General features: G+C 44.4%; 1 protein-coding gene across 1 annotated transcript in view; it reads right to left on the bottom strand.

The window, feature by feature from the left end:
- abca12 (ATP-binding cassette, sub-family A (ABC1), member 12) overlaps positions 1-23,976 on the bottom strand; it is a 102,706-nt gene that overhangs the window by 13,040 nt on the left and 65,690 nt on the right. Inside the window, exons 48-61 of the mRNA XM_079518737.1 lie at positions 23,233-23,429; positions 20,103-20,260; positions 17,549-17,782; positions 16,883-17,030; positions 15,796-16,042; positions 13,001-13,090; positions 11,739-11,829; positions 11,474-11,601; positions 8,849-8,936; positions 8,288-8,396; positions 4,897-4,951; positions 2,552-2,729; positions 2,234-2,349; positions 523-682 (exon numbers count right to left, since the gene is read on the bottom strand). Of these exons, the coding sequence (XP_079374863.1) occupies positions 523-682; positions 2,234-2,349; positions 2,552-2,729; positions 4,897-4,951; positions 8,288-8,396; positions 8,849-8,936; positions 11,474-11,601; positions 11,739-11,829; positions 13,001-13,090; positions 15,796-16,042; positions 16,883-17,030; positions 17,549-17,782; positions 20,103-20,260; positions 23,233-23,429 (1,999 nt within the window). The remainder of the gene's footprint in view (positions 1-522; positions 683-2,233; positions 2,350-2,551; positions 2,730-4,896; positions 4,952-8,287; positions 8,397-8,848; positions 8,937-11,473; positions 11,602-11,738; positions 11,830-13,000; positions 13,091-15,795; positions 16,043-16,882; positions 17,031-17,548; positions 17,783-20,102; positions 20,261-23,232; positions 23,430-23,976) is intronic.

The following is a 23,976-nucleotide window of genomic DNA, read 5'->3' as shown; positions in this document are numbered from 1 at the left end:
GTTAGATGCATGGGCCACGAACACTTTTAAGATTTTAAAGTGGGCCCTGATCCAAGAAAAGGTTGAGAACCACTGCTCATAGTCTAGGCCTACGCATTCATCCTCATACAGTCTTTACAAATCTCTGATAGTAAGTATCTGGTGATGCAGACTCGTTCAGCATCTCAGTACACCACCTCGGATACTGACCAGAAACATTGAAGGTGGTGGTGTAGGTAAGGTGGTGTAAGTGACTAAGTTAATGATTAGATGAAGTTAGATGATTAAGTTAAAGCACAGACCATTACTATAGTCAAGTGTGTTTGTTTTTCCCCATCTCTCAAGCTCTTTCACACACACACACACACACACACACACACACACACACACACACACACACACACACACACACACACACACACACACACACACACACACACACACACACACACCACTTAAACTCTTTAACAATCTAGACAGAGTCAAGGAGGCTGCCGATGTTGTGACTATCCAATGGTATCCAATGATTAACCTCATGCTGACCTCGTTGTTGAACGCAAGTTCACCCATGAAGTAGACGATGGAGGTGGTCATGATGGCGTTGATGCTGATGAACAGGTTGATGCACACGTACGTGATGAAGGCCATCTCGGCGTCCCTGAAGATGCCAGACAGCAAGTACATCCACGGAAAGGTGGAAAACCTGAGGACACAACAGACAGGACAGCTTGACTACAGGTCTCCTCACCACTGAAGGTGGAGGACGAAAACACAGCTGCATGTCATAAGTGAAACAAAATCAGACCCGTCTGAAGTGAGTGGTGCGCAACAGTTACAGTTGGTGGTGAACAAACGCTATAACGCTATTTCTGTGCTCGGACACAGCCAGATACACAGTGGCTGCACCACTCGAAAACAAAGCAAATCATAAAACCTAAGATAGTCACATCTGTGGTTGTGTGGCTAATGAATAGTGTGCTATCATATCTGATCACACACCCCAGCCATTTATTTGCCCTGGGTGAGTCGGTGACAAAGAGGGTCTTGCAGGGCTGATACAGCAGCTGATCAATAAGCGCAAGCTAAAGTGCCACAGCATGCTTTCGCCGTGAGCGACACACAGCCACATATGGTCAAAAAAGTGCAATCAGAAGAATAAAGCAATCGTGCCGTTTAAAATCGTCAGCTTTATGATCGTGGCAGGCTGGCTTTCAGAAACCAAACATCCACAAAGACCGCTTTCTTTTCAGAGTTTATTTTTCTGCAGATAGAGAGACACTTTATGCAGTTTCCTCTCCATCAATTCCTCTATATGAACAAACAAAAGAAAATACTTGCCCTTGCTGTCTTTAACGGGCTAAATGGAGAAGTGAGGAGCATGATGAAAGCAGACACCACAGAACACTTAAAAAGGAAACGGAGAGGAGCAAAGAAAACCCAGCCACGAGGAGGGTAAACATTCAAAAACAGCACCAAAAGAAGAGGAAGATGAATTACTTCTCCCTCTATTCCCTGGTGGCAGTATACATCCTCTCCTGTTTTTGTTCTCTATTTTCTCCCAAATAATTTGCTTGTTCATTTGATTGGGGTGAGCGGGTCAGCTGGAACCAGAAAAAGGGAAGGAAGACAGAGAGAGGATGAGAGAGAGAGAGAAAGAGAGAAAAGGAGAGCAAGAGAGAGAAGAAAAGAAGTAGTGAGATACAGCCAGAAAGAGGAGACAAATGCACGCAACCCCCCCCCCCCCCCACCCCCGCACACGCACACGCACACGCACACACACACACACACACACACACACACACAGCAGATAAAGATGGAGAGTCACCCTGCAGTGCCTATAGAAAAAGAGGCTGTGTGTGCCAGGCCATGATGGGAAACAGAAGCCAGAAAGCTGCGGACCAGACCCAGGTGGGTGCGGGCAGGCAGGCAGACGATGCGCTGTGACTGGGCCAGCGTGATTATTCATTGCCTGAGAAGGAGACATCTGTCTGATAAATGAGAGGCAGACTGCTGAGTTGGCCTTCATCTATCTGGAGGTTGGAATGGGGGCCCCTGCGACGACACAGCAAACTGGAGCCTAAACTCCACCAAACTCAAATCCCTCTCCCGTAATAATCCACATTGGTGGCTAGCATGGCTTTTCATTGTTTGGGAATTTTACTTTAGGGTGGAACTTCATATTCGTATTTAAGTATAAAGCATGCAGTTAAAGCTTTCCTTTTTGAACAGAACTGACTGCATTCAAAACACTGACCCAAAAAGCAACAGGAGCAAGGTGACGGCGCCCAGGTTCTCCCTCTCGGTGAATGCTGGAACCTGGAAGAATGCCACCACAGCCACAGTCAGAGCCACAGGGATAGTGTAGAGTACCTGGGGATGGGAGGAAAGAGAATGAAACGAGGCAATGGCGAGGGAGCGAGAGTGAAGAGTGGTAATATAATGTAATATCATGATTTAAGCCACCCTACTCATGATGGGCATCAAATTACAATATCTTTTCTCTGTTCACACCATTTTCAGGCTATTGTCAATAGTGTAATAGGTCGCCCTGAAAGCAGCTGGAATACGTTACCATGTCATAGAAGAAGTTAACGGCCCAGTAGAGGGGCTCGCTGACACCGGAGATGTGCTGGAGCCTCTTGGAGCCGCTGTGGTGCTCGTGGACCTCGTAGATGGCAAAGCTGGCCGTCATGATGGAGTAGCCGGTCAGCACGCACAGGGCCACCAGGATCTGGATCATGCCCTGAACCCTGGGGGGTGGCAGGAGGGAAGAGGAGCGACATCACTCAATGTGTTATCAACATGAGGCCGCCATTTGAACCCACAAACACACCCGTCACAGCCATTGGTTATCATCATTTGTTGGTCATCATATTCATCACCATCGTATTACTGTAACCCCAACTACACTTTGCCAGTAGCCAGTAGTATTCACATACGTACAGTTAAGTCATCCATCATTATCATCATCCTCGCCATCAGCAACTCTGTTTCCTCCACTAAGTTAAGCACAGATCTTTACTTTGCTGCAGTACCCACTAGTGTTAAGAACCAGGGTATAATCCATTCAATATGCTCTCATGGGTGCCGACTGCGGAGTCACCTGGACTGAAGCCATTTATTTTCTCATCGTCACAAAAACCTGCATTTTATAGTCTGCCTAGGAACTGACTCACGGCTGCTGAGACTTCATTCATTTGGACCATTCAGCAGGCGTACAATAAATAGAATCCCATTAATAATAAATAGCCTTGTTAAGACAGATGGGTGTGCCTGGCCTGTGACAAGATAATGGACACAAAAGAACCAGAGGCTGTTTCATATCTCAGTGTGAAGTCCCACATGTCTGCTGCTTCGACGTCGTCTCAGAGCTACAGTAGCTGGCTAAAATAATGAAGGACCTATCAGTGAAGACTGAAGAGTCTCCGGTCCAGACATGATTCAACACTACCCCTTGAGACTTTGATCCCTGGGTTATATCAAGGATATACTCGACAGAGAACATACGTCATTAGAAGCCGAGATAGTGGTATGAAATGTTATACACTTCTGGTCTCCAGAGTGGGCCGGGTCACCCCGTGTGAACATTGTCATTAGATCTCGGACATATCTTGTGTATCCTTATTGCCAGATTTGTCTGTCTGAAAAATCCCATTTTAGTGTCAGAATGTTCAGAGGTATGTGGGTTGAGAACAATGGGTCCAATATTTACTATGGGGTGACAGAATCATAAGAGTCATAATTTGAGCTCATGCACACTTCCCCTATTGGAATGAATACACTCAGGACAGCCACTGATCTCTTAAAGGGACTTCCACACACAGATACAGATATCTGAAAATAGATGCCCCACTGCTCTCTCCCTGCCCTCTAAACCTCCTTTGCCCCCAAGCCTCCCTGCTTGCTCACTTAAAAGAGAGTTGCATCATTTCCTCCCCGAGATGCCCAGCCTGTACCTGAGCTGGTTTGCCCTCATTTCTTTGGCCATGACACAACACCGCCAACTAAACAGGATGAGCTGAGCAAGGGGATCAAGCATGAAAGGGAAAGGCAAGTGAGCGAGAGAAAGACAAGAGTTTGAAACAGAGGGAGAGAGTGAACATGACATGGTGCAAGAAAGTTAGTGATAGAGGAGAGAGAGAGAGAGAGAGAGGGGTAAAGAGAGAATACAGATGAGTGAGTGAGTGAGTGAGTGAGTGAGTGAGTGAGTGAGTGAGTGAGTGAGTGAGTGAATGAATGAGTGAGTGAATGAATGAATGAAAAGTGAGGGAGGGAGGAGAGAGGGACACAGATAATGGAGATGGAGTTAATGAAAGAGAAGAAGGGGCGGCCTATTGTAGGGCTGTAGGAGTTCTCTGAATGATTACTGTAATAAACCTCCACACCCCCCCACCCCCACCCCAACCTCCAGCTGTACAATTACATCTGGAGTGTTGAGTTAGTGCAAAAAAAAGGACCCCAACACTCTGGATTTTCCGGCGTACGGGTATATAAAGAGGTGCTGGGGAGTGTTTTAAACGGACCCATTTGGGGAAGTGGAATCAATCCACCTCTGAGCCACCTTCAAGGTAAACACCCATTATATTGGGCCCCTGATCAATAATGCAGGCTCAGGAAAGTCCATTTAGAAAATCAAATATGGGTAAATACAGCCATCAGATAGCGACCCGACCTCCATTGAACTCTGATGGCTTGAATTAGAATTTAAGAGAAGCAGAACGCTTTAATATTGTACCTTGAGAGCAGCCAAATTAACAACTGCCAATAACCCCCTCCTCACAACTTTGATAACTTTGGTCGTATTTGCACTGATTAGGATGCAAATGAGAGTCGTTTCCATCTGGGCTAGTGCAGCCGCTTATCCAGTTATGTGTCAACAATCAATTAACAGTGGAAATGGAAGAGTGGAGTCCTTACACCGCATCTTCGTCGTCTGCTCGTCCGTAGTAGGGGTGGCTGGACACAGAGATGGCTGTAATAGGGACAAACAACAAAATGTCTGGTTAGTAGGAGTGGATGCGGACACAGAGATGGCTGTAGTAGCGACAAACAACAAAATGTCTGGTTAGTAGGAGTTGATGGACACAGATGGCTGTAGTAGGGACAAACAACAAAATGTCTGGTTAGTAGGAGTTGATGGACACAGATGGCTGTAGTAGCGACAAACAACAAAATGTCTGGTTAGCCATACAAAACTAAACAACTCTAGGGTGGCTGTTTTTCTTCTTTTCTTTTCCTCCACATTTTTTAACCAAGCAGTGAGTCCCATTGAGATTGTAATCTCTTTTACAAGGGAGCCTTGGCTAAGAAATAAAACAAGGAGGGATTATAACACAAAAGGAAAAAGAAAAAAATGCATTAATATAAAGTCAAGTTTATTGTGTGTGTGTGTGTGTGTGTGTGTGTGTGTGTGTGTGTGTGTGTACACACACACACACACACACACACACACACACATAGTGCCTATATATATATATATATATATAGTCCATATATAACACATGCATACTGTATGTGCCTTGCTCAAAGGATGTCGTGTCATTTCTCAATTTGGCACCATGCCAGCCATGCTGCACTGCAGTAGCCCTGTAGAATGTATAAACTATGTAGTGCTGACGGTCCAGGTAGCTGAGTCGATCGGCTTTGGACCACAAGGCTCTGGGTTCGATCCAACTCAACCTATGGGTAGCACGGCTGAGTATCTAAGACGTGTAGTAAGTACTGGGAGCTGATGGTTGGTCTGGCACTTCACCTCAGCAATCCATCTCCCAGTGGTCTAGCTTAGCGCATTGAAAAGGGGATAGACACCCTTGTTCTCGGCCGACACGGACAATAAGCCTCTCTGAGGTACTTACTTACTTACTGATGACAGTGCTGTGGCTCAAACTACTAACAACTTGCTTCCATGGTATCAACCTTCCCCGCTACAGCACGACTGAGCAATCGGTATCTCTTAACGTTTGTGGGAATTTAGGGAGCACAGGGCTCATGGCCCACATATAGCTTGCCCAAGGCATGAGTAGACTACAGGAAGCAGCCTCTGAACCACCCGAGGGTCTCCGTGTTAGATAGATAGACCACCCGCTGTGAAAAGCAATCTCCCTAGATCCTTTCTCTCTTGCTCCACATGCTTCCTCTGTGAGTCTACAGGTCACATTTGAATGATTGCACTCCACAACCACCTCTCTTATTGACTGTAGGGGGATGTTTAGGCGGAAGAGAAGTTGTGTGTGCGTGCGTGCGTGCGTGCGTGCGTGCGTGCGTGCGTGCGTGCGTGCGTGCGTGCGTGCGTGCGTACGAACATGCACTTATCTTCATCTTGTGTGCATTTGTGGTATATACGGTATGGATGGATACATATATTTTACATTATACAGCGTGAGTGTGTGCATGCACGTGCATGGGCGGGTGGGTAGGAGGGTGGGTGAGTGTGTGCTTGTCTATTCGTGCCCGGAGGCAGACGGTCAGGTCTGATTCTGCGTGCTGAAACTGTAGTGAAGCGTGGCTGCCTCATTCCCTCAGCATGCCTATCCAGCCAGCAGGGCTTATCTGTATTCTCGCTGCATGCAGATATTTCATTTCAAGGAGTCTAAAGGGCTCACAGCGCCCCCCAGCCTTTGAGCATGTGAAATTGTCTGTGGTTGCACACATTCACTGTTGAGAGAGCTTTATTAGTGTGATTGCCCTAAAAAGGCAACCAGACTATAGTAATTGTAACACTTTCTTCTTCATCTTCTTTCTAGAGTAACCTTTTTTTTTTATTCGCTACTCCTCCCACAGTTTTGGCAGCACGCACTTGAGCCATATCTCAAATCGACCGGCTTCATCGGGAATGGTGTGCTTGCTCATTGCTAAGAGAAATGTTGTATAGCTTAATTGATATTAATTAATTCGTACATTAAATGTCCCCATTGACATGAATGGGAAAATGTGAAAACTCACATTCAAGTATTTTTTCCTCGGAGACCGTAAGCGCTATAGTTACAAAACTTAGAGGGGAGGTTCATAATAATTACTAAAATGAATTAACTTATAATTATATCGGTCGGCCTCATGGTGGCGCTATAACAGCCCACTTTACGTTTTGAACTCTTGAACCGTAGGTTATAAAATCAAAATATATTTTCCTATTTTACAAAAAAATGCCACAAATCATGAACGGAATGTCCAATCCATCCCAAGTTTGAATCACATGTCACGGGTGGTTTCAGCAACACAGAGCCAAAAGCAATTCCATTTTCATCCATAGGGGGAGCCGCAAATGCAAAAAATGTAACCATTTGTTGCAGAAAAATTATTTTGGGGGGGGATAAGTCCCCTCCGAATTACTTCCACATGATCACAGGGGTGTCTTGACATTGTAATTAGCTAGCAGACTTAGTGGGAGGGGCCTATGTAAGCGATTGCGGCAACCACACTTTGCAATTTTTCAAAATTGAGACTAGTTTTTTTTCCTTTTTTTGTTTATATTTTTTTAGTTAAAAAGGTAAAGTTATATCTATATTAATTGCGGGAGCGTACCAAAGTTTCCTCAGCGTTCCCTCTCAATGTTCCCTCAACCACTAACCTCACCCTAACCCCTAATCCCAAGCCGAACCCTAAAGAGAGCTGAAATAGGGCTGAGGGAACACAGGCATGAGGGATCATTGCTACTGGGGTCTCCTGTCTCTCCAGCTATTTAATAAAACAAAACAAAACAATAATTTCCAGGTGGGTTACGGATGTCATCAAATCAGGATTCAGGAGAGAAGCCCACAAAGACTATGAGCTTGTGAGACAGTTCACAAGCTTTTGTCTTTTCATGTATTGGTTTCTTGTCTTCCAAATGCACTTGTTTATCTTGTATCCTGCATGATTTGAGAAAACTCATGCAGGATACAAGATGAAAAAGTGAAATCCAAATCCTGAATGAAATTGGTGTCCTGACCTGAAAATGTATTTTCTGATTTACTGGAGCTGAGGGATGGGGAGACCCCTGTTATTAAACAAACACTGAGTCTATAGCAATAATTATTATTAGAAAGTATATTCTTAACCACATTAACCCTATATTTTCTTGTTCTTTCAAATTTGTAATTTAGAATCTTTCTAAAATAGTGGAAATAGCATATCTATGAGCTCACAATGAGCTTATCGGGTATTTTTGTTTAGGGCTAAAGTGTTTAGAGACATTGTGTACAGTATGTTATCCTCCCCTCCTGGAGGATAACAGCAAAGCACACATTGCTGTATGCATTCTATTAATTACTCAGTGTTGATACATAAAGAGTTACAGCGAAGTCAAGAGGTTCGCTCCATCATGCCCTACCATATTTCCGCGGGTCTTTGTCTGCAGGAATGTTGGAGCGGAGGATGAAATTGTTGAGGCTGTTCAAGTATGCTGGCATCGTGTGGTGACCTTCAGGGTTATACCAGACCTTCACAACACACGCACACGCACACACACACACACACACACACACACACACACACACACACACACACACACACACACACACACACACACACACACACACAGTTATTAGTCCAGAACATACACATCGAAGTCGACCATCTCCAGTTCTCTATCATAAAAACAGTTCAAGCATGCTTATGTATATGGTGCCTTTGAATCCTCCAGAGGCACCATATACATAAACACTGACTGTGGACCATTTCAGAAGAGGAAAAACACAGGGCACAAGTGGAGCTATTAAATGGAATAACGATGCCACTGATGGTATATTAACACAGCCTCATCTGCATATGAGCATCTAGGCTGCAATTGTACCATAACGACTTTGGTTAGGGGTGTCGCTCTTAAACTTTCATCTCACAATTAAGATGGCTAATGGCACAGCAGGCACTCTGGAAAGCAGAGGAAGGTTACCTTAGAAACGGTCCGGTTTTTGGGCACATCCATTAAATCCATTTGTAACCCGGGAGGGAGCGGCTTGCCAAAGCTGAATCCACCGTACCTGAGGAAATAAAAGGTCAAAGTGAGATCGATCAGACCTAAGAGGATATGGTTCTCCTTTTAAATCCTAAATAATGACTATTGACTAACCAAAGCAAATCTTCCATTCCACTGTCTAAGAACCATTGGAGTAGGCCTATTTAGTTTTTAGCTTTTTTTAAATTGACAAAGCTCTTTAATTTCAACTCTGCCTGTTTCCATTTATGTATTATTACTAAACTCCAGCCTTTTGTTTCCCATTATGGAAGTTAATAAGTTCTTATCTAGCCTTTCCATTACACTAGTCCATTACATTTTTCATTCTAACTTTATCTTTATGTTAAGCATGTGTTCCACGGCCCCAATAAATTAAGCACCTTTGTAAAGCTAAGTCTGGTGGTGTCTCCAAAATCTTATCATAACCCATAAGGAATACAAATAAAACCCAACCTGTACACATTTTTATTTTCCTAAATCCCTACTCTATCCCTGCTTAAGTAACTCCATGTAAATGTAAGATAGTTAAAACAATATTTAGAAAATGTGGCACTGGTGTTATATCACAGACTACTAAAAGCTACAGGGATTCAAGCAAAACAAATATGTATGTGTGTGTGCATATCTATTATACATTTGAAAAGGTGTGCCCAAAAGGTGTGCCCAAGCCAGGAAAATAAAGTCACCAGCTACTACGTCACTGACACGCTGCAACACGCTGCAACACACACTGCAACAACACACTAACACGACACAGCCTTACCCTCCGCGTCGATCCACGGCTATCTCCTCATGTCGCGCCGCACTTCCACACTCAACAACACCCGCGTAAAAACTGGCATTGCACTGCCACTACAGCCGCCTCCCGTCCACACTCACAAACAACATCAATATCAATAATAAACACAAACACGCCACAAGCACCGACACCCCCGCCTAATTTGTTGCCAGGTCTATGAAAACAACCCCAGAAAAAATGCCATTCAACACGCTACTTACAACTCGCTTACAATTCGCGGACCTGGCAACACTGCATCCTGTTTTCCCATTGGCTACGGTTGCTACAACACGCATTTGCACTGCATCTTGGGAGCAACACAGCTTAATGTAGGGGTCACCGATTGCTGTGCTACATCCCCCTCATGTTCTCACCACCCCGTTCGGCTACACCACACACACTAACCTACACAATTCTCCACATGCAACACAGGGCCCTTATTGGCTAGCCCCCTCACATGGCGATCCCCACGCAACACACACACCCACACACACACAACGGCCACGTTCGGAAATATCGCACTGAGCGCACTGTGCAAATGCAATGCAAACTAATAGGCGAGTGTGCTTCGGTGCGGTATTTCCCAACGCGCCCATCTCATCGACACAACGCGCGCAGTCGGATGCCAAGGTCTTCCGCGCATTATTCCTTTCCCAGTCTCACCACACCACGGACTCATTGTAACCTCGCATCAGTGTCACTGCAGACACGTAATCACACTGTGGAGGATTTGTGACTGAGTGACTGTGTGTGTGTGTGTGTGTGTGTGTGTGGTTTGATTTCAGCATGTTTTACACTGCACAGTTGCGCAGTGCACACCATGGGACAAATCGGCTTTTCACCCCCTGCCACTGTGCCCACAAACGCATGTACAAGAGGAAAACAATCTAAACATTATATACTAACGTCAGCATCGGGCAGATTAACACACACAAGCGTTATTAGTTGAGTTTTCTTATTGAAGTGCCTCTGAATTGTAACTGTGCGTTTATGTGTCAGTCAGCGATGCGATCCGTTGTTATTCAGCCACGCACGGACTGGAGAGAGGCGACGTGTTTCTCTCCCTTCGGCTCATGTAGCCCTCATTGTAACTACAAATATTGTTCCCGAAGAAACAATGTGGGGTCACTGCAATCCAAAAGATTGTAGGCCTACTATAATGCAGTCAAGGTCCCCACAAAAATATACTACAGTATGTTCTGCTCCATTCTCAACATCTTTTGGTTTCCAAAAACAGTAACTTATTGTAAGTAAACCAAAACAGTAAAAAGCAGTTTCATGTGTGCTTATTTTAATTTTATTTAATTTGCTTTGATGTGAAAATAAAATACAACAAATAATAATAATACCCATCCGTTAATACATGTGAAGGGCACAATACTGGGTTTAAAAACACAGCTGAAACATGAAGTGGAGTCTGTCAAATCTCGCAATTTCCTTCTTCCCATTGCGCTGCAACGGAACTAGGATGAGCCGCCCGAAGGGCGGCGAAATTCTAGTATATATACAGTTTACACACACACACACACACACACACACACACACACACACACACACACACACACACACACACACACACACACACACACACACACACACACACACACACATACATTCCTGTTGACTGAAATCAGTCGTGGCGACTGGAGCACCCCCAACCTACGTTTTTCACAGTGCATGTACTTGTACATCCTTGTGACAATACACATGTGGAATGTTGAATCTTGAAGAACACTCAGCTAAAGTCTGAAGAGCTATCGTATGACAATGGGACCTTCTCTCACCTGTTCCTGATGAAGTCGTTGGCCGTGGACACCAGGTAGTTCTCCACATCGTAGTCGCTCAAGTTGTAAACACTCTGGGAGGACACAAACTTCTGATTGGGCGGTTGGTAGTTGTTTGTGTTACACACCTAAGCGACATGACAGCACAAATGTGTTACCATACCTGAGCATTCTCTTCCACTTACATGAGCAAAGGCACACACTCAGGCACACACACCCGCACATGCACAAGCAGAGACGCGCACGCACACACACACAGCATCACCTGTTCCTTCTGGGTGCATCTGCAGATGCTAAAGGGCTGAGAGGTGTTCCCACTCGTCTTCCAGGCGCGAGGGTTTCTGGCGTTGCACAACCTGAAAGTGAGAAACAAGGTGAAACACCATAGTAGCCTTGTTCAAAAGGACAAGGTCCTGAACAAGTGCACTGCATTTGTAAAACAACACCCTATAGACACACAAACGCAATTTATCTGCACACTGGGATAACGTATTTTAACACAAAGTGAGCAATATGTGTGCATGCATTGATCGCGCGTGCACACACACACACACACACACACACGCACGCACGAACGCACGAACGCACACGCACACACACACACACACGTAGGCAAGCGTAGGCACACGCGCAGGCACAAGCCCGCACACACACACATGCATGCACACACATTCCTTTTTTATTGTATGCATGAGCAGGGTAATAACAGCAATCCATATGGCTGACTGTATATCTCCTTTTATTGACGTTTAAACTGCCCTGACATGCCTGCAGATTACGCAGGAAGGCACTGCAGCACTCAGCACTCCTCTGTGATTGTCTGCAGGGCATCACTTGCTGGACACGCACGCTCATCTCACACCACTACATCACTCCTCTGTCTCTCTCTGTCTCTTCTCCCTCACACACATACTACACACCCGCAAACTCTCTCTCGCTCTCTGTTTCTTTCTTCCACTCTCTCGCTCTCTCTCTTTTTTCCCCCCCTTTTTGGCCTAGAGTTTTTATTGCACCTCTGAGGTCTGGTTCATGAGTGCCAACATTGATTTGAGTGCCTGCAAGGGGCAAATCTCGCCTATAAACATGGAGTGCTTATGGAATACAAATGATGCTTGCTTCATCACAGCACCCCTCCCTCCTTCTCTCCCCATCCCACACCCCATGCATTTCAGGCTTCCAGCCACATATGTTGATCTGTGCAGCATGGAAATAATGTGGAATATCAAGAGAGAGAGAGAGAGAGAGAGAGAGAGAGAGAGAGGGAGAGGGAGAGAGAGAGAGAAGAAACAGAAATACATAGTAGTAGTCAAATGAAACAAGGTGAGTGAGTACAGGGGAGGAATGCTAAAGAGCCAAACACGACACCGAGGTTAGCAGCACCGGGTGCCGATTCTCGTCTGTAATCAGTAAGGCACTTCTGGGAAAAGGATGCGATGTCTGAGAAGGGTGCAGAGATGTCTGCGTGCTGCTGACAGGTGTGACAAGGTTAAGAGTTACGAGATGGGGAGGTTGTGTGAGTTTACATACGGGCTATCAGGCTTGTCGAGGCAGGCGTTATCGATCCCGGGGAAAGACATCATGCTGTCCACCAGCCGGCCGGAGGAGGGGTTCTGGTTGCTGCTGGGCACAAAATGAAACACATGAGTTCAAAGACAGTTGGGGGGTGTACTGTATACAGGCATGAATTATTTATATTTCTGTATATTAAAAAGGGGGGGCTGGGATTGTGTCTCTAAAAGACCATGGCCTGGCATGGGAAGAAAGCTTTGTATACGATAAAAGCATGCTATATAACCATCCAGTGGTCCTTGAGACAATTTTTGACAAAATAATGAAACAAGCCCTGAAATAGATGCTCAATAATTTAGGTCAAAATGTGTGTGTGTGTGTGTGTGTGTGTGTGTGTGTGTGTGTGCGTGCGTGCGTGCGTGCGTGCGTGCGTGCGTGCGTGCGTGCGTGCGTGCGTGCGTGCGTGCGTGCGTGCGTGAACTTATGAGTGAACATATACTTTCTGCTGTATCAAACCCAGGGGAACAATGTTGAATTGAAAAAATAAAAAAAATAAAAGAAAAAAGCTGATTGAGAATAACAGGATGAAAAACAAAATCATCCAGAAAACATTGTTGTTTGTGGTTCTTAAGTGGCTCATCAGCACTTTGTTTTTAGGTGTGTGAGGTGCACTACTGCTGTTCAAAGAAGCTGTTAAGCCTTTGAATGGTTATTCTACTGGTTTTTTAACCCAACTTGGTTTTAGTCATTTGACTAAAAGTAGTCAAATGACCCCTTTTAGTGCTGTAGTGTGAAACAGTAGCTGGATGTTAATTATACTGAGAATAAAACCAAGAGAAAAGGCTTTGTCTGGTTCTAATTAAAAACGAAAAACAATTAGCAGTGTTTTGGGAGATTAGCATTTAGGAGGGACATTCATCAAGGTTATCACGGCAGCACAACTGATCTGAGATAAGTTTACCCTCTCAAGTCAATGAGCACACACTGTAATCACTGATTCTGACCGATTCGGAAACCACGGCCAGCTATCCAAATGGATGAGACTCAGATTATGTTACCTTCCGTTTTACACAAGCAGTTTATTTTATGATTTTGTAAAACACCCAAGGACACTTTACACCTAACACGTCGGACAGAATAATCCATGAAGGGGCAGAGACCCATCATGAAAGTGTACTAAAGCAGAATACTAAGGCACCCTCAAACTCTCACTGTCTCAAGAAGGGAAAAGAAATAGAGATGCAACATAAAACATATATGCATTAAAATTGGAAACCACGCAATGTAAGTAAGGACATTGAAGCGCGGGGAATATCTCTTTGATATTGGCTGATATGGGAATTAGCATTTTCTCCCTAGCCATATTTCTGTTCAAAGATACTTATACTACTTGAGAATTGAGGAATCATGGCAGCTTGTCTCGCTTTCATCTAGCATCTTAGGAATCATTCTCACGAACATGTCTTTCGTTTGCCCTCTCTTATCTGCACCCCCTCTCTATCTCTTTTTTTCTTCATCAGTTCACAATCAGTATCAACATTGTGTGTGGCCCTAAAATAGAGACTGTATTTCTGTGTGCACATTTCTTTTTTTACATTGCTTGAGTATTTCCGATTTTCAATACTTTTGCTTTTACTCCTGTACATCTCGGAGACAAATATTTAACTTGTTACTCCACTACAATTATTTGAAAACTTTATTTACAAGTTACTTAGCAGATTTAACCCCTTATTCTATACTTAAAAAATACTCAAAAAATAGCATAACAGACGGTATTTGTACATTGTGTTATTGCTTCTTTTACTGAAGTAATATATGAGTATTTGTTCCACCACTGCTGTAGCCACTCCTGAAGGCCTGGCAATATACTGTATGCATTTCCAATACTGAATGTCCTATTTCTGAATGTCCTGGCTATTTCCCATACCGTTGGTTGCTTTGAAGGCCAACATCAGTGTTCCGCACAGAATACAAAATATTGATGTTCGCCTTCGCCTACAAAGCAGCCAAAGGTAAATGTAAATGGTGCATTTATATAGCACCTTTATCCAAGGCGCTTTACATAGATTGTGCATTACTCACCCATTCACACACACATTCATACACCAATGACAGAGGAAACCATGCAAGGCACCATGCTGCACTTCGGGAGCAATTAGGGGTTCAGTGTCTTGCTCAAGGACACTTCGACACTAACTCTGGAGGAGCCCGGGTTTGAACTGGCAACCTTGCGGTTCCCATCCGGCCACTCTACCCTGGAGCCTCCGCCACTGCCACCGTACCCAAAGGTACTACCCCCATATCTTCAAAGTCTGATCCAACCCTACAACCAAATAGGCTATTTTCTATAGGGCTTTCACTTCTAGTGATTTTTACTAGTTGACTAGTTGCCTAGTTTAACTACCCATTATGTCAAAAAAACACATTTTGTTTTAATAATAATATTTGTACATTTAGCTGATCTTGAGGCCTACAAAAACTAGTCAACTAGTACCAACAAGGTTGACTAGTGGATTTACTATTCGACTAGTTGAATAGTCAACTATACAGTAGTTGCTTAAAGCCCTAATTTTCTATTCACCAAAATGTGAGTGGTGGTAATTGTTCATCATTCTACAATGACATGACATCTTAAGCAATTTCAAGATGTCTGTTTCGGGTGATGATGATAACTTCATCAAAATCATTTTGTATACCATTTTAACTGATGTCTAACTTAATCACAAAGATACATCAAATAGTTGACAAAAGTTATTCCCTATACTGAAATAAATGACCTATCCCATACACCCCCCTGGTCGTTGACCTCTGACCTGAAGAAGGAGTAGCTGGGTCCGATGTTGTAGAGGGCGGGGCTCAGCTCCAGCTCGGGGTAGTGCTGCAGGTCGCTCTTGATGGAGCCCAGGCCCATGGCGAAAATCACGAAGATGACGGGCAGCACGATCTGGGAGACCAGGCCCTTCCAGTCCCGCCGCGAGTGGTGGAACCTCTTCACCAGTATGGCGCTCACCTGCTGCCAGACCAGCGCCAGGCCTTTCACTGTGGACGAGCCGGTGAGGCCTGGAGGACACACATACTGTGCATTAGCATTGGGTTGCTATAGGTAATGAAGTAAACCAGTGGATTTCTTTTTTTTTTCTCCAAACACTTTTTTATGAGATTTAGCCTCTCAGACCCAAAATAATATTTTGTTATCGTTGGATAAGATTTTGTCCACAATTCCATGCTGTAGTGGTGCCGTTAGGAGAGACAACAGGCAAACGTTGATAGAATAACAATTATTTTAAATTCTCTAATTGTGTAGACTTGCACAGATGCAGATAAGTTTAACTTCAAGCCTCCATAAGGAGCTGAGTTTATTGTTGTTGTTGCAACTGGCTGACCTGCCAGTGAGGAGTCCCCACCGGGAGGACAAGGAGCCTTCATCCTACTCCTCCCACCCAACACTCCCTGCCAACAGGTGCCGCTAGGAGTACATCCAGTGACAAATATCAGCCTCCTCGCCCTGGCTTCACTCCCCCGAACACGGGCCAATTGTGCTCGTATAGGCGCTTGAGAAAGCTGGATGCACCGCTCCGGATTCAAACCCCCAGACTCTGTCGTGGTGGACAGGCACTTTACCTCTGCACCACCCGGGCGCCCTCTGTCTTGACCTAATTATAACCATTCAGTAGTACAGCTGCAGCTGGTTAATATACCTTTGTTGTTTTGAGATAATTAACCTAACTTTATTGTACATTGGAAACTGAATTAAATGTATTTATTATTGACTTTATTGACTTGACTCTGCTCCCGCCACCACCAAAACCAAGCTCTTTTATTGTGTTATCCTTTAGGCAGGTGTGCCAATCAATGAATGAATAAATAACAGGGACTGTTGAATGGTCAAATTGTACGCACTGGTCTTGTCATTGAAGTAGTCAATGCTCCCAGCGAGGTCCTCTGGCAGAGTCTCTGTGGATCCAAAGTCAGAGATGGACTCTGATACAGACAGATGTTTGTCCTCGTCTTCAGTCTGGGGATTGTCTTGAGTCAGCTGGAGGAACACCTGCAGTGACAATGACACAGAAATATCACCAAACATGTCTTAAGCCCTATATAATGACCATTGTCACTCAGACTCAGAGGACTTACTTGTATGTACTCACTCGTGTTTGTTCAACGGACCAAAATAAACTATAACTAAACAACAACGACAACAAATGTTGTCGCTGTTATACGGTGAATAGCGAAATAACTCACAATGTATCACAATGTGATGCTTTGTGAGCTTGCAGTTTGGCTAAGATTTTAAGTAGGCCGTTAACTTTTCAGAACAAAAAAAATGCTTTTTCTCCCAGCATGCATCTAGCTCGACACATTAAGTCCGCTCGACCCGTGAGGTCACAGCACCAGATGCCAAAGAAAGTTTATGCAATAAAAATCCAAAATTGGCTTTAGGGCCTATGCCTGTATGTGTACCGTGTGTGCGGGCATGCTTGTGTGCGGGCATGCTTGTGTGTGTGCGTGCGTGTGTGTGTGTGCGTGCGTGCATGTGCGAGTGTGGGTGTGCACCCACACACGTACCTCCTCCAGGGTGGTGTCAGAGATGCCGTAGCAGCCCAGCTGCAGTGCGTCTAGGTTGGCGTCCAGGGCGGTCAGCAGAGAGCGGTACGAGGAGGCGTTGGAGGAGGTGAAGGGCGGCAGCGAGTACACCAGGTCGCCCACCTGGGCCTCCTTCAGCCGCGCCTCGGGCACGTGGGCCTGGATGAACTCCTTCAGCTCCGAGCTGTCGAACTGGGGCGAGTCGGGACTCTGGGGCTGCGATGAGGCACAGAGGAGGAGCGGCAGGGGTGGAAAATAGTACACTTTTAAACCCATTAAGACCTTGAATGCATCCGTGTCACCTTTTAACCACTTTTAACCATTATTTCAAACTTTAGCTGTGGAAAAATAGCAGATCTACAAGCTCACAGCGCGGCACCGAGTGCCACGTCAGCTTGTAGATCTGCTAGTTTTGAAAAATTGTGAAAATGTGGTGCAAATCTTTGAATATATATTCTCTCACAGCAAATGTTTTTATTTTGAGATGAGGGTCCGCAGCCAATTACATATATTTTTTGACATGATCCTTGACATGAAAAAGATTGAGCAATAGAGTTAAAGTATATTTGCTTATTACTCCATTAAGCCCATTAAGACCTGAGGCCAATTCTACGAAATGCCTTCTGAACCTAGTGGTTCTCAAATGTTTCCGTGCTAAGGACACCCCAAAATGATATGCGTTTAGCCGTGGGCCCCCATCTGAAAAATCAATGTTAAAAAGTTGCAGATGTACAGTACAAGCTTGCAGTGCGGCACAAAGTTACATGCTGTGAGATTGTATATCTGCTATTTTTGATAATCACTGTTCTAAACCACTGTTCTAAATCCTAAGAGTTTTCTGAAAAAACGTATCTTGTTATATACATATATAGCTAAAATGTAAAATGACACTATATATTTTCTATATTTTCAAAATAGCCGATCTACAAACCAAAACCCCCCCCCCAAAAAAGTAGTACTTTTACTTTACTTACGTTGGTAAGTACATTTTACATTCACATGTAAAATGTGAATACTTGCAACAGACCTTATAAGTTATAAGTTGTCATACATAATAAACATTTATAATGAGTGTTATAATGCCTTATAAGCGGATTATAAAAGTGATGTTATGCATTATAGACCCAACCTTTAAGTAAAGTGTTACCAAGTAGTTTTTTTGTGATATTCTTCCACCACTGAGGAGCGGAGGTTGGAGTTTAATCTTGATTTGTTTCGTATTAGTTTTTTTTGTGTTATTTTTTTACTTTCTTTCATGAATAACTTCAGCAGAAAGTTGTCCCTCAATATGAAAACGAATAAAGAAAAAGCAGATTGTTTGTTTGAGCTTCAGGTAGACTGTCAGTGATAACAGCACTTTGATGAGACAATCTTTCCCGACATGAAGGGAAGCAATGCATCTGCATAATTGTTTACTGTGCTTGTGGAGTGGAATACTTTGACCAGGGCCAGTTCCTGGACGTGGCCTGGTGGGATGAAAACAATATACTGAGGGGAGACATTTTCTTACTTTAGCCCTATATATTTTGACATAAAAGTAAGTAAGTAATTATGTATGTATAAAATAGGGATGCCATATGGTTACAGTGGTTAACAAGCAAGCTGGAAGGCGTGTGCTGACCACGGTGTGAAAGCATAAACATTAAAAAGCGGTCGCACGGTTCGAAGTCACGATGCAAAAGATTAATTTATCATATTATTCAGAAACCAACGTTTCGACCTGACAAAAGGTCTTCTTCAGGGATCGAGGGTTGAGGCATAAAGTGGTTAGCATACATTTTTAAGTAAATGATTAAAATGTTATATTACCATACAAAACAGATAGTATTTCAAAAGGAAATGGATGTGTGAATAAATAAATAAATAATGACCAGAGGTGGGCGATGGGCGGGCGATATCAAACGCAGAGGCAAATGGAACCAACAGGTCACTTTGTTTCCCTGTGTATACTCTCAGAGTTACAGACCAGTAAGGGTCCATTTGGTTCCTAACTATCAATGATGTAGCTGGGTGAGGGGGTCCCTGATTTTGTCGACTGAAACTATGACGAAAAATGTTTGTCGACTACCTTTTTTCACTCAGGAAAACTAAATAAAAACTAAGCTACGATGACTAAAACTAAGACTAAATATACTGACAATTTCTTCAACAAATAAAAACTAGGGACTAGTGAAGAAGAGATCCAGTGGAACTAAAAGACAAAGCATTTTATGTTTGGTTGCATACTGAAAATAGCAGATCTACAAGCTCACAATGCGTCGCAGCGCGATGCGTTGTGAGCTTGTATATCGGCTATTTTCAGCATGTCACCAAATGTAAAATCAACCATTACGACATCAAGGCCCTCCAAAATACATTTTCTAAATCTAAATCAACTAGATTTAGTCAACTAAAACTAGACTAACACTGAAACATTTCAGATGACTAAAATATAACTAAGGTTTATTCAAAAGACTGACTAAAAAAAGAAATCTAAATTTGCCGTCAAAATCAACACCGATTACGCCTTCTCCGCTTTGAGAAAGCAGTGCCTTACCTTCTTGGTGAGGGTGAGATTGTAGCCCTGGCCCAGCTTGTCTTTGAGGTGCAAGGGGGTGCCGCAGACCTTGAGGCCTCCCCTCTCCAGGAAGGCGATGCGGTCACTCAGCACCTCAGCCTCATCCAGGTGGTGGGTGGACATGATGATGGTGCGCTCTGCAGGGGGAGAGACACGTCAGTCAACATTCTTTTTTTTAACCCATTCAGGATGGTGTTTTAAGGGTTATATTATACTTTATAGATCTATTGAAAAATAGCAGATCTATAAGCTCATAGTTTTACTTGAAAATGTGGCGCAAATCTTTGAATATATATTCCAAACGTTTTCAAGTCAAATCTTTGCTTCTGGGGGGGGTCCATGGAACAACATATTTTTCCGCAGCCAAATACAGATAATTCTGGGGGTCTTTGACGTAAAAAAGGTTGAGCACCACTGACATAGAAACATATGGTTTTCCAGAAAACTTTTAGGATTTGGAAGCCATTTTGTAGAATCGGATTACCAGCCTAGGTGCCCGGACCGCTAGGCCGGCCCGGGGCGTCAGTCAACATTCTACAGATTCAAGTTTTAAAGTAGCATCCATTCAAATGAAAATCAACCGTTAATTACCAGTAGGTGACTACGGAATGTATACTGGAACCTACTGGCGATTAGGAAACACAGAGACATCCGACGTGGTGTTGGTCGCGTTGTCTTAACCGACCACGTAAATCCCCTAATCTCATATCAGCGTTAACCGGCCACGTAAGTCCCCAAACCTCATATCAGTCTTAACCGGCCATGTAAGTCCCCAAACCTCATATCAGTCTTAACCGGCCATGTAAGTCCCCAAACCTCATATCAGTCTTAACCGGCCACGTAAGTCCCCAAACATCATATCAGTCTTAACCGGCCATGTAAGTCCCCAAACCTCATATCAGTCTTAACCGGCCACACATCAGTCTTAACCGGCCAGGTAAGTCAGGTTCACTTCTGTGTTTCCTAATTGCACCTCTGCCTCGTGCAGGTGGTGGGTGTATGTGATGACGGTGCGCTCTGCAGGGGGCGAGACAAGTCAGTCAACATTCTACAGATTCACGGTATAGAGTAGATTCTACAGAGTCTCTATTGCTACAACCTACAACCCCCTTGTAATGAGTATCTATTATTAACTCATTTGGTTCCCCACTCCTTTGGGGGTATTTTGTTGTCACTGTATATATTTGCATATTATGTGAAATGTGCGTTTATTTATTAGGAGCCGTGAGCGCTATTAGTGCAGCGCTTGGGGAGCAGTTAGGTGATTTATAAGCGTCTTGCTCAGGGACACTTGGACTGGGGATGGGACGAGAACCTTCTGTTGCTCAGGGACACTTGGACTGGGGATGGGACGAGAACCTTCTGTTTCCCATGCGGCCTCCCTGGGGATGGGACGAGAACCTTCCGTTTCCCAGGGATGGGACGAGAACCTTCTGTTTCCCAGACGGCCTCCCTAGTCCTACCCACTCAGGGACACTTGGACTGGGGATGGGACGAGAACCTTCTGTTTCCCAGGCGGCCTCCCTAGTCCTACCCACTCAGGGACACTTGGACTGGGGATGGGACGAGAACCTTCTGTTTCCCAGGCGGCCTCCCTAGTCCTACCCACTCAGGGACACTTGGACTGGGGATGGGACGAGAACCTTCTGTTTCCCAGGCGGCCTCCCTAGTCCTACCCACTCAGCTAAGTATACAGAGAGTCAAATTACTCCTCAACATTGCAGCAACATAGCAAAACAATAAAAAAAAAGATGAAAAAATGATTGCAATGCAATAACAATTGAACATTGTAGGTGCCTGTATTAGATGCTGTGTTCATGGGTCCTACATCTAAATATGATGCATATACACAGTAACAGTATACTGCGTGCGTGCGTGCGTGCGTGCGTGCGTGCGTGCGTGCGTGCGTGCGTGCGTGCACAATTATAAATATAAAGGGTATTAAAAAGCAGGATATGATGCATCATGTTTGAATGGTAAATATGAATTTCAAGTATCACAGTATCACGTCAGTATTGAAAAAAATATCATGCCCGGTTGAGGTGGATTTTCTGTTTAAACCGCGACGGAACAGTTTTTGTCAAATAAATAATGATGTAGCAACTTCTCCTGCTGTCAACTTGTCCAATAGTAGTCATTTTTACCGACTGATTTATGGGCTTGGCAGAACTCCAACTGATGGAAAAGCACAAAAGCACTCACCCACAATATGAACGCGCGCACACACACACACACACACACACACACACACACACACACACACACACACACACACACACGCACACGCACACGCACACAAACACACACACACGCACACGCACACGCACACGCGTGCGCAGAAAGTTCATTTTGCATCTCTATTCCCCTAGCACCAAAACTCTCAGTAAAACGTACGACACGGCCAATTAAACAGCAGACTTTTCACTGCCATTCACAGACATGCTGGTGATACTTAGCAGTTTGCCTGACACTACAGTTGTCGTGGGAGTTATCCACCTTTTCTTTTTCATAGCTATAGCCTGTCGCTACCTGAGGACTGAACGGAGGAGGTGGGGGGGAAAAAAAATCTATTTCTGCTTAATTATATGTTGAAGTGAAAGCAGAGCCCCGATAAGGAGAACGCTCCCTGGGGTCAAAGTGCTCTCTTCCTTCCACTCTCCTCTTTGCCTCTCAGGAAAGCAGAGACGTATTCAATGCAAAGTCCATTAGAGTTAGAGCATCATGTGAAACTTATCCTATTTAATCACGTTTATCAGAACAACGGGACGGAGGGACACACGCACACTCGGCTGTGTGTGTGCGTGTGTGTGTGTGTGCATGCACGTGCGTGTGTGTGATTTGTGTGTGTTTTGTGTGTGCGTGCGTGTGTACACGTGCCTTCCTGCCTGCGTGCGTGCTCAAAAGTGTGTCCGTTTGCATGTGCATGTACGGTAGCTGTAGGTACGCGCGTAACTCACCTTTCTTGTGCTGTATAACCAGGTCCCAGATAACTCACCTTTCTTGTGCTGTATAACTACATCCCAGATAACTCACCTTTCTTGTGCTGTATAACTACATCCCAGATAACTCACCTTTCTTGTGCTGTATAACTACACCCTAGATAACTCACCTTTCTTGTGCTGTATAACCAGGTCCCAGATGCTGCGCCTGGAGCAGGGGTCCACTCCCGTGGTGGGCTCGTCCAGCACCACTAGACGGGAGCCCCCGATGAAGGCGATGGAGATGGACAGCTTCCTCTTCATGCCGCCGGACAGCGTGCCCACACGCTTGTGTCTGTGGTCGTACATGCCAGTCTCCTGGAGGATTCTGGGAGGGGGTGGGGGGGGATACAGTATTGCATCATTTGCATGTGAAGTAGGAATGCAACAATAGATTATTTTCTTAGCGATTATTCTATCGATCGCGACCCGTTCTGAGCTTGTAGATCAGCTATTTTCACTATATGTTCGAAATATGGCGTAATAGCTGATCCAACTTGGGAACAGGAAGAGCGCATAAATATCGCTGCTTGGTGACAGTGGTTAATTAATTCACCAATTCCCTTTTTTTGTGTGTTACTTCTTTTGCCTTCCCAGAAATGCACTGTCAAAAGTCAAAAGTTCAAGTCAAAAGAAATACTCAAAATATCACTTAACACCCTGAGCTGCAAGGACGGAGTTCTCCGTTCAATCAATTAGTAACACCCAGCGCTCAGGACGGATATTATTGATATCAAAACCGATCGCATCGCTCCTGCAGGCTGGGAGCGTCTGTTGCGCAACATTCGATGTTATTTTCCAGTGGGACGTCATCGAAAATGTTCCCCACCATTTTAGCCGACGAGACCAAAAACGTGAATAACTCTTGATCTAAA

This window comes from Electrona antarctica (genome assembly GCF_951216825.1).
Source record: "Electrona antarctica genome assembly, chromosome: 13".
Taxonomy (NCBI): Eukaryota; Metazoa; Chordata; class Actinopteri; order Myctophiformes; family Myctophidae; genus Electrona; species Electrona antarctica.
Note: the sequence above shows the minus strand (reverse complement) of the source record. Positions and strands in the feature narration are given on the sequence as shown.